A 10,873-nucleotide genomic window follows, 5' to 3' on the forward strand; every position below is an offset into this window, starting at 1 on the left:
TACTTTAAACCAAAGAGTCAGCATTACCCGTCTTCCTGCCTTCTCAGAAGAGTCAGTCAACAGCGAATTGTCATTTTCCACATTTGGGAATTACCCTTGTGTGCTTTTAATTGATAGTTATTACTCGAGAGCATGCCTTTACACCTTGCCAAATTCAGTAAAGTTTCAGAGAAGCACAGAGTCGGGACAACTCCCGAAACACTGAAGAAGACTCGGCTTTTGAGTTTATGTCAAAGGCAGTGCTCACTTAATGGCTGTATACCACCAGAATAAATAAGGAGCCAGATCTTTGATGAGGTTTGAGGAGGACTTCTCTGCTGAGTTAAGCAGAGTGGAGCTGTGCGTCAAGTTCCCTTGTGCTCATCAGAATCAGTGAGGGATTTTCCATCAGCCTCTGTAAGGAGCAGGTAATTAGTTTGTGAAGGTAAGCATCCCAGAAGGAGTGTTTGGCAAGTAGGAGAGGTTTGCTCTGTTAAAAGCTCAGCAGTAGGCTCTGCAGCACATCGCATGCCTGATGGATGCTGTGGGCATGACCATTCCTCTCATTCTCACCAGCATTTTAAGTAAGCTTTTTCTTTGCCTCCTTCATAATTTTATCTGTCTCTTGGAGAAACCAGTTCCTGTTTGTTTTTCTTCCCTATTGTAACAAACAACTGGAAGTAGATCACTCTTGCAAAACATGTACCAGGTCACTGTTATAAGAATCGTGTGGGTTTTGTTTGCTTGCTTGTTTGTTTGTTTAAAAAAAGCACATCCATTTCATTGTCATGGCTGAAATCAGTAAAAGCTTAATCACATATATGCAGGAATGCAATGTGACTGTATGTCTGTACTTCTGTGTCCTTCATTTAGCAATAATAATATAGGTCAACACAGAGAAAGTTTCTGAGATGATGATGTTTTTTAAGTTTCAACATTATTCTGACTTTACAACTTTGGTGAGCATTTCCAAATGACACAGAAGGCTGGTTAAGTAGAAGCAGGGAGAAGACTGCAGAGCTATTTGCCAGAAACGTTCTCCTGACAGGATGAGTGGAATAGGAGGTAGTGAATATAAGGGACCGTGAATATAACTGTACAACCAAACAACAACCCAGACATGAAGGGAGGGAGAGGCTTCGGGAGAATTTGTATTATTGTAAAAAAATAAATTCTGACTCTACAGAAAAGTTAGGAATGGCATGGTAGCTCCATGCTTCATAACTCTCGAGCAGTGAAGCATTCACAGCTGCATATGGCTGAAACACATCGCAAACTGATTTAAAGCCCTCTAGTTACGTCTTAGGCATAAATTACCTAGGCTTTTATTCTTTCCTTTGCCTAAACACACTTACGAATGCCTAAACTCCTGTCTCTGATGCCGTTTTTTTCTTTGAGGTAAGAATGGAGACCCATTTTGCCTCTTGAATGTGTTGCTTATTATGTTTTATTATTCTATGATTGCCTCCCGCTGCTCCTGAAGGAGGATGGCCAAGTTTATGACAACTCCAGTAGTGTCCACATTACCCTCTTTACTGCTTTTCTAACAGGATAAGATGCTATTGTCTTCAAATATCTGTTCAGCAGCAGATGGAGAAGTGAATCATAGAATCGTAGAATAGTTAAGTGGTGGTGGTTTACCTCACAGATCAGCTGTGGTTGTTGATAGTATAATATGGACATGCAGGCGACTAATTAATCTTCAGATAAGAGAGATAAAGGAATAATTTAAAACTGGGAGGAAATCACAGACTTTGGCAACAAGTGCTCTTTTCCTGAGCGCGTTTCATCTCCTTTCTACTAGCAGCAGATTTTTGCAGAGGAAGGCACTGAACAGCCTCCACAAGATGTGTCCCCACAGCCCGTACAAAAGCCTAGCAGCACAAGCCTGGCAGCACATGAGGAGGCAGCTCAGAGTGCAGATGCTGGGGAGTGGCCAGGGCTGTGACGACATCCTCAGATGGGAAAATCAGCTTTGGAAACAGTGTCAGGCACTCTCAATAATGCTTCTGCGTGTGTCAAACCACACCAGGGCTGGTGGGACTGACCTCCCCTCCCCAGGAAGAGCTTCCTGTCAAACTGAGTGCTGCTGGGTTTTCCAGCTTTTAGGGGCCTACTTTGGTCAGAGCTAGTTATCATGGTGTTTATGTATTTGTAAATTGTATTTTGGTCTTTACTTCGTATTACAGAATCATAGAATCATAGAATCGTTAGGGTTGGAAAGGACCTCAAGATCATCCAGTTCCAACCCCCCTGCCATGGACAGGGACACCTCACACTAAACCATCCCACCCAAGGCTTCATCCAACCTGGCCTTCAACACTGCCAGGGATGGAGCACTCACAACCTCCCTGGGCAACCGATTCCAGTGCCTCACCACCCTAACAGGAAAGAATTTCCTCCTTATATCCAATTTAAACTTCCCCTGTATAAGTTTGAACCCGTTGCCCCTCGTCCTGTCACTACAGTCCCTAACAAAGAGTCCCTCCCCAGCATCCCTATAGGCCCCCTTCAGATACTGGAAGGCTGCTATGAGGTCTCCATGCAGCCTTCTCTTCTCCAGGCTGAACAGCCCCAACTTCCTCAGCCTATCTTCATACGGGAGGTGCTCCAGTCCCTTCATCATCCTCGTGGCCCTCCTCTGGACTTGTTCCAACAGTTCCATGTCCTTTTTATGTTGAGGACACCAGAACTGCACACAATACTCCAGGTGAGGTCTCACAAGAGCAAAGTAGAGGGGCAGGATCACCTCCTTCGACCTGTTGGTCACGCTCCTTTTGATGCAGCCCAGGATACGGTTGGCTTTCTGGGCTGCGAGTGCACACTGCCGGCTCATGTTCATTTTCCCATCGACCAGCACCCCCAAGTCCTTCCCTGCATGGCCGCTCTGAATCTCTTCTCTGCCCAGCCTGTATCTGTGCCTGGGATTGCTCTGACCCAGGTGTAGGACCCTGCACTTGTTGTGGTTGAACTTCATAAGGTTGGCATCAGCCCACCTCACAAGCGTGTCAAGGTCCCTCTGGATGTCATCCCTTCCCTCCAGCTTATCAACCGGACCACACAGCTTGGTGTCATCGGCAAACTTGCTGAGGGCGCACTCAATCCCACTGTCCGTGTCACCGACAAAGATGTTGGACAAGATGGGTCCCAACACCGATCCCTGAGGGACACCACTCGTTACCGGTCTCCAGCCGGACATCGAGCCATTGACCACAACTCTTTGCGTGCGGCCATCCAGCCAGTTTTTTATCCACCGAGTGGTCCATCCATCAAATTGATGTCTCTCCAATTCAGAGAGGTCAGGCAGGATTTCCCCTTAGTGAAGCCATGCTGGCTGTCACCAAGCACCCTGTTGTTTTTCGTGTGCCTTAGCATGCTGTCCAGGAGAATGTGCTCCAAGATTTTAGCAGGCACAGAGGTGAGACTGACTCTTCATGATCCTTCAAAGAAAGAAGAGGGAGAGAGACATTTTGTATATCCTTACCTATAAAACATTAGGAAGCTGTCCAGCAGTGTGCTGAATTATATTGTTATGCTTCTGGTGTTTGTTGCTCTGAAGGGATAAGCCTAACTGCAGATGTTTAAAAGAAAAACACCTCAAGCCCCCAAAATCATAGAATCATAGAATAGTTAGGTTTGGAAAGGACCTCAAGATCATGCAGTTCCACCCCACCTGCCATGGGCAGGGACACCTCACACTAAACCATCCCACCCAAGGCTTAATCCTGCCTGGCCTTGAACACCGCCAGGGATGGAGCACTCACAACCTCCCTGGGCAACCCATTCCAGTGCCTCACCACCCTAACAGGAAAGAATTTCCTCCTTATATCCAATCTAAACTTCTCCTCTTTAAGTTTTAACCCGTTACCCCTTGTCCTGTCACTACAGTCCCTGATGAAGAATCCCTTCCCAATATTTAAGGAGAAAAAGGGACAGATTTTTTCATGAGCATTCATCTTCCTCACCTTTAATAAGTCAGAGGAGAAGCAACTACTAGTTCAGATCACTGTATTGATCATTGTGGAGATCACACATTACTGTCCAAATTACTGTACTAATTACCATTGTCTTTATAACAGCTACAAATGACATTATTCCATTCTGTTACATGCATGGCAGCAAAATAATAAGTGATGCATGACAGTTTATGATTCTACAAGAAATTAAAACTAAAGCTCTGGAAGGTGAAAGAAGTCCTGCAGTTCTGCATGTGAGAGCAGAGGTAGAGTTACAAGACTGTCAGAAAGCTGTTTGCATTAGGTATTAGTGATCTTATGACAGACTATTGGAGCCAGCTAAGAAGATTTGCAAAAACTTCTCAGAACTTGGTAAATCTAAATAGATTCTCCAAGGGAAGTGCTGTATGGTCTGGAGACAATATGAAAGAGGACCTAAACGGAAAACCTGCACAACTGCAGTGACTCTTATATGTGGCAGCCTTCAGCCTTGGCAGCAAACAGCACACATTTCTGCCATGTATGTGGATTGCTATTGGACAGATCATCTGATATTTCTTTCCAGAAAATCTGATGACAGATATGGAGAGTTTCATAGAATGGGGTGTTTACCAGAGAGTTTATGTCAAAGTGCCCTTAAATCAGATTAGAAAAAAAGCCTGTATGGATCCCAAACCCCAGTTCCTAATGGACTCTTTGAATGCTCCAAGACCCCATGCTACAGCTCTGTTCGAGTCTTCAAGAAGATTTGTGTCCATGTGCACTTTGTGTCCACATGTAGGCAGAAGTAACGAGGCAGAGAATGTATCTCCATGTTTCCTGATGGCCACAGCTTCAGTGACAATGATTGAAATCCTTTTTCTTACATTAAATTAAAAGGTTTCTTGCTTTTGCAGGTGAATAATTTCTTTCTTGTGGGATGCAGCACCGTTTACCTTGGGAATTAGTAGGGTATTAAAGCTGATAAAAAAGACAAAGTGGTGCATGCTTATTGACAGTTATGTTCATTGTCCTTGAATGTGACAGAGGGGACAGGACCACAGTGGTACATAAAACCAAGAGCAGAGATGCAGAAATATTAACTAGAAAGATGTGTGTGCACGCTTTACAACAAATGCTATTTGCTTTTTAATCTCCCCCTCTTGTTTTACAGAAAGAGATGACAACCAGGATGTGTCACTAAAAAGCTATCCACTGAAGAAAAGCAAAGTCCAGTTTCCTTCTTACTGCAGAGTTCGAGAATGTGACAGCCCTTGTGGACTGGGCCTGCTTGTTACTCCATGAAAGCATGAAAGATGGGAACCACAGTTAATTTCACGAATGTTTTACATCACTTTCAGTGTTCTTAGCCCTGCATATGCTGCTAGGAACCTCATCTGAGCAACATGGATTATTGAGAAAAAGAAGAATCAATTTCATATTAGGTCTAGCTTCTCCATTAGGGATAAGAATCTCTTCAGCCACAAATGATGGCAGACTGTTCTCCTGCTGCTAAAGCTTTACTGAAATTCAGGTCAGCTCCCTGGGCTGACCTCCAGATTAGTCATTTAGAAACGAAACTGTATTGTTAGCTGCAATGTTGTTTTCTTTTTCTTTTGTTTCTTGGTATGTGCTTTGTTTCCCAAGTGCAGCAGAATATTAAGATGATCTGGAATTAATCTGGAATCACAGAAGACATCTAGCCTTTAATGCCCGCCCCGCCCCACCCCCAATCACCAGGCCACCCGAGGCTTGGCCATTGTTCCCAAATGCCAGCGAGCCTTGTGTTTCCAGGAGCACAGCCATGTTCTTCAGCTGATCAGGCAGTTTGTGCTTCATTGTGACTCTGAATTGGGTGACGGGGGACAGTTTCTGATCTCAATTACACGAGTAGAAATCCAGATACAGCTCTGCAGTGTTGAAATCTATTCTTTGAATTCATTCTGTCACTGACAGCAAATCTGCTCAGCATTTTCCTGAAGTACCCGATGAAGTACAGCGATGTGATTTGGTATCCTCCCGTCCTCTTCACAAAAAGGATCTCTCTCATTCACCTTAAAGTTTTATCTTTTCAAGGAAAAATAAACTTAATTTTCATTACTGTTTTTAAATATAGTTACTTCCTGGAAGGAAGATAGAGTGAAGACGTGTAACATAAAAGTTAGAGCGGGAGGGACTAAGTGAAGGTCTCTGTTGCATCTGAACAGTGTCCAGCAGTGTGGCTTGCTTTCCACACAAAATTTTTTTGCAATACTCAGGCCAACTTTACTAATTCAGATATGTACAGCCTGGAAGCATACATTGCAGTAAATCAAGTCTTCTATGCCAAATACGCCCTGATAAGAGGCTTTCTTCTAAAAAATGAAAAAGAAGAAAAAAAGAATATTGAAGCAATATTTCACAGAGAGATCACAAGAGACATACAGCTGAGTACATGGAGTCAAGTGGAACACACATATATTTTGTGCCTTCTAATGAATTTTGCACACTTGAGTTATTGTGAAAGATTATTCCTTCCTTCCTAAGTGCTGAACTCTGTTGCTGCCTTCTTCTCAAGTGAATTAGGTGTGTTTACATCTTCTGAGACAGTATCAGAAGCAAATCTCACGGATCATGCAGTGACTGGAACATTTAAAATGAAGGGGTGGCATGCACTAAAGAGTAACAGCAGTTTCAAGCTCATATTGTGGTACGTTCTGATTTGCTTGCCTGCTTGCTTAAATTGGGGCTTGTAAATGTTAGTGGTTGTCCATTCCACAACAAAGGGCTTTTGTTTGTGAACATTCGGTGTAGCTAGGGTGAAGGCTTTTCTGCATCTTTAAATTATGAAAGCAGCATTATCCTTTGCTTTCAAGGGGATGGACTAAAGTGTTCCTACCTCCTTTGGTGGTCTTTGCAATCGGGTTAATTCTTTGGGGATTGGAATGTGCACACAGATAACTTCTGGCCTGCTGGCACTTTTGCAGGATATAACTAGCTTGTGGAATTCATTGCCACAGCTGCTGCCAAGCTTAGTTGCCTGCTTATGAAGATGAGAAATGTTGCATCCGTGGAAGAATGTACCTGGTACATGTGGATGGTGGCTGCCTGGAATTACAGCATCAGTTGCATACAAAAAGGTTTCTTGCACCCCTCCGAAGTGCCTGGGTTGTTGCACTGTTGGCAGTCGGCTCTTGAATTTCAGTGTGGTCGGTTGCCATCTGCTGTTCTTGTGGCTAGGCAATACTGCAGTGCCGTATTTTAAAGATTAACACAAACATGCAAATGGGTGAAATTTTGTTCATAAAGATCAAAGTCACTACATAAATTGAAAATCATGGTATTATATACATAAAGTACCTTCATTTTATTATGCTACTTACCTGATGCTGGTTTGAGTCTATTCACTGTAGCTGTCCGAAGATGAAGTAGAATTTGTTCCCAGTTACTTTGGATTATATTTTAATAAGCTTTTTGTGAATGTATTGATTTTGTGAATGCAAAACTTACCTGTTGGAGTATTTTCCTTCTTCTGAAACTGCTTGTCATAAACTCTTGTGTTTCCTTTTCTAGTACAGCACACTGTATCAGGCAAAGGAGGGAAATGCAGAGTTTATGCTAGAGGATTTGTGTTTGACCTGGCCAAAATTCCTGTAGTTAGAAAAGCCTGTTACAACCCAGGAGCTGAACCAGCCACAAAGAAGTGCAAAACGTACTTGTTCTGCTTGTTTATTCCGCTGGGGAGAACAGTGAGGTTGCTAGGCGATGAAATAAATCTCCTCTGAATGGTAGAGTTTGGCCTTTGGCTAAATATGCCTCCAAACAGGTGCACTTGCTTCCACGGCAGAGGTGTTCAGCCAGAGCCAGCCCATCTCATGCTGTGAGCCATTTCTCTTTTCCTGTGCCTGGTATGTGATATGCAAATAAAAATAATGTCTGGAATGTGGCATCACTACGTGAAAGTATATTTCCCTTCCCGTAGAAGACAGAAGTGCAGCATCTTACTGGATCTCATGCTCAAGGATTCCAGCTGCATCAGTAATCGGCTCTGGGCCACATCTGGACAGAATTTTGTTTTGGTTGTTAACTGCAGGTCCTGATTTATGTGATTCCTCAGGATATGTAATGAGTACTGACTTCAAACATGATTGTGTGCAGAGGCACCATTTTCAGCTACTGAGAAAAACTTTCTACCTGATCTTACTAATTATGTATGTCCCTAATCATGCCAACATTCCGTATGGTTCTGGGATTGCAAGTGGGAGACGTTGTTTGGATTTGCTCTCTTGGTTTGGTTTGGGTTTATTCACCGTTCTACTCTTTCAATCAGGTCTTGGTTTTCTTGCCCAAAACCCAATTACTTTACTCTTGTAAAATTATTAATTAGTATTGTACTCTTACCTTATTAAGATAGGCTGTTAGTGTTAAGATTCAAGGCACTGTAAGAGGTACTTCAGCTGACTGAGACCACAGCTTTACTACAGAGTGTGAAGGGTTCCTGTGATACCAGATTGCCTTTGGTGGTTAAAGACTTAATAACTTTCATTGATTGTCTCTGTAATAAGGCATTTTGTAGTAAACTTCTTCTGCTTTGTATCAACATAGACTAGCGTCACTGGTGATAAATGCAACATGAAACAAATCTTAATGTCACCTCCCTTTCAGTGTTAGGAAGGATGGAGTTCCAGGGTCTATCAAAGGGGATTTTTTTACTGATACTCAGCAGTAAATTGATATTTTCCATCAGATTTGAGAGCAGTTTGGTGCTTACAAAAACAGGAGTTTTCTCCAAAACCTTGAGCTCTAAGCAGCAAAATGTGCACCAGGCAAGGTACTTGACTCTCCTGACCAATGGATTCATCAAGAGCAAGGTAGGGAAAGAGGAGGAGAGCAGCTGATGTATAACTCTGTGGGGACCTAAGGAAAACTGCTCAAGATGTGCAGAAACCTAAGGGGTAAACACTGTACCAGTGATCATGTGTGAAATAATTCCTGGAGCAATGTGGAAAGGACATAGAGAACAGTGCCCTTAGTAGTCAGGGAACCGCTATTACTAAGGCGCTACTAACAATAGACTAGGAGGATCTTTCAGCACCTTTGTATTTTGGGTTGAATAAATTATACATCCTAGAGCCTTCTCACAAAAAGCGGTTCCTTTTTTTACCTTTTCACCATGTTCTTCAGGTTTCTCACACTTTCAGGGAATGGGGTCTCAGAGGTGGCCTTCTGCCTTTTAATCTTTTTGCTTCCCCAAGGGCAATGTTGCTACAAAATGCAGCTTTCTCACCTCTCTGTGCCTCCAGAAAGGATACCTCTCACCTGTGCCCTCCAAAGAGAGACCAACAAGGGTTGGGTTTGCATTGTGTCTTCAGAAGAGCAGAAGCAGAGAGCAGGAGGTACCTGCCAGCCCTACAAAACAGGATGCACTGTGTCTTAAAAAGATACATGCTTGCTATTGCATAACATGCTTTAACTGCTTTAGAGAGGAGATAACACTGGGGGATGTGTTATAGACAAGTGGTCAGTGTTTAGACATTTTTTCCTCTGTATTGAAAGAAATTAAATACTTTCTTAAATAATTATGAAGACTATTCCAAGGGCAAATAAGCCAAATCAGTAGTAAGAATCTGGTAGTTGTATACATTTAAGTCTGTAATTATCAAACTTGATTTTTCATGTATTTCAAGCTCCGTAGAGAGTGTTTTGTGTTTTTCAAGGTTTAGCCAAATAAGTTTGATCTATTAAAGTAGTTGTTTCTTTTCTGTTTTAATAAGTTTTCCTGTTCAAAAGATAGATATAATATAATGTAGAGCTATAATAATATCCTCCCAAGAAAAAAAAATAAATACTTGTCCAGTCTAATACATGTGCGTGCTTTTATATGTGTGCACATACGTATATGTATGTTTGGGTGGGGATGTGCATGTGAAAGTCTGTGTGTGATATGTACAGTGTGTGCATATGTACACTCCTTGCTGTCCATCACAGAACACACTTTTTCATTTTGATAGTTTTTAGTGAGGATAAGTCTTTCTAAGAATAAAGTGTTTGGTTCCTTTTCCTTGGTTCTGCAATGCATCAGCGCTGTTTGGAATGTCAGGTGTGTCTTGGGCTCTTTTAGTTCTGTTTGTTATTGAATGACGGTTCAGCTGTATGGGAATAGAAACTGATGCTAACTGTTGTAGTCATTAAAAGAAAGAATACTTTTCAAATCAGTCTTAGTAAATGAAGCAGTGAAATCCAAATATGAATACAAGAAACTTAAACTTGCAGAAGTGTTGTGAAGTTGTTTGGGGTCTAACTCTTCAACAACAAAAACACTTCTGATTTTAACACGATGGGGTGGAATGTAGAATCATAGAATCATAGAATAGTTAGGGTTGGAAAGGACCTCAAGATCATCTAGTTCCAACCCCCCCCAGCACCCCCAAGTCCTTCTCTGCAGGGCCACTCTGAATCTCTTCTTTGCCCAATCTGTAGCCGTGCCTGGGATTGCTCCGACCCAGGTGTAGGACCCTGCACTTGTCATGGTTGAACTTCATAAGGTTGGTATCAGCCCACCTCACAAGCGTGTCAAGGTCCCTCTGGATGCCATCCCTTCCCTCCAGCGTATCAACCGGACCACACAGCTTGGTGTCATCGGCAAACTTGCTGAGGGCGCACTCAATCCCACTGTCCATGTCACTGACAAAGATGTTAAACAAGACCGGTCCCAACACCGATCCCTGAGGGACACCACTCATTACTGGTCTCCAGCCAGACATCGAGCCATTGACCACAACTCTTTGCATGTGGCCATCCAGCCAGTTCTTTATCCACCGAGTGGTCCATCCATCAAATTGATGTCTCTCTAATTTAGAGACAAGGATGTTGTGCGGGACAGTGTCAAATGCTTTGCACAAGTCCAGGTAGATGACATCAACTGCTCTACCCCTGTCCATCAGTTCTGTAGCCCCATCATAGAAGGCCACCAAATTGGT

The 10,873-nt window shown here is 42.8% G+C and overlaps 1 protein-coding gene across 10 annotated transcripts in view; it reads left to right on the forward strand.

The window, feature by feature from the left end:
• Positions 1-9,757, forward strand: part of MOB3B (MOB kinase activator 3B) — an 81,788-nt gene extending 72,031 nt beyond the window's left edge. For 9 of the 10 annotated variants that reach the window (XR_010608711.1, XR_010608713.1, XR_010608709.1 and 6 more), the window contains one exon: positions 5,089-9,757. Coding sequence is in view for 1 of the 10 variants with exons in the window: in XM_065662495.1 (XP_065518567.1) it covers positions 5,089-5,118 (30 nt within the window). In the remaining 9 variants the exon portion in view is untranslated. The remainder of the gene's footprint in view (positions 1-5,088) is intronic. The other variant, XR_010608715.1, reaches the window with a different exon arrangement.
• Positions 9,758-10,873: the final 1,116 nt, after the last annotated feature.

This window comes from Lathamus discolor, chromosome Z (assembly GCF_037157495.1).
Source record: "Lathamus discolor isolate bLatDis1 chromosome Z, bLatDis1.hap1, whole genome shotgun sequence".
In the NCBI taxonomy this organism is placed as follows: Eukaryota; Metazoa; Chordata; class Aves; order Psittaciformes; family Psittacidae; genus Lathamus; species Lathamus discolor.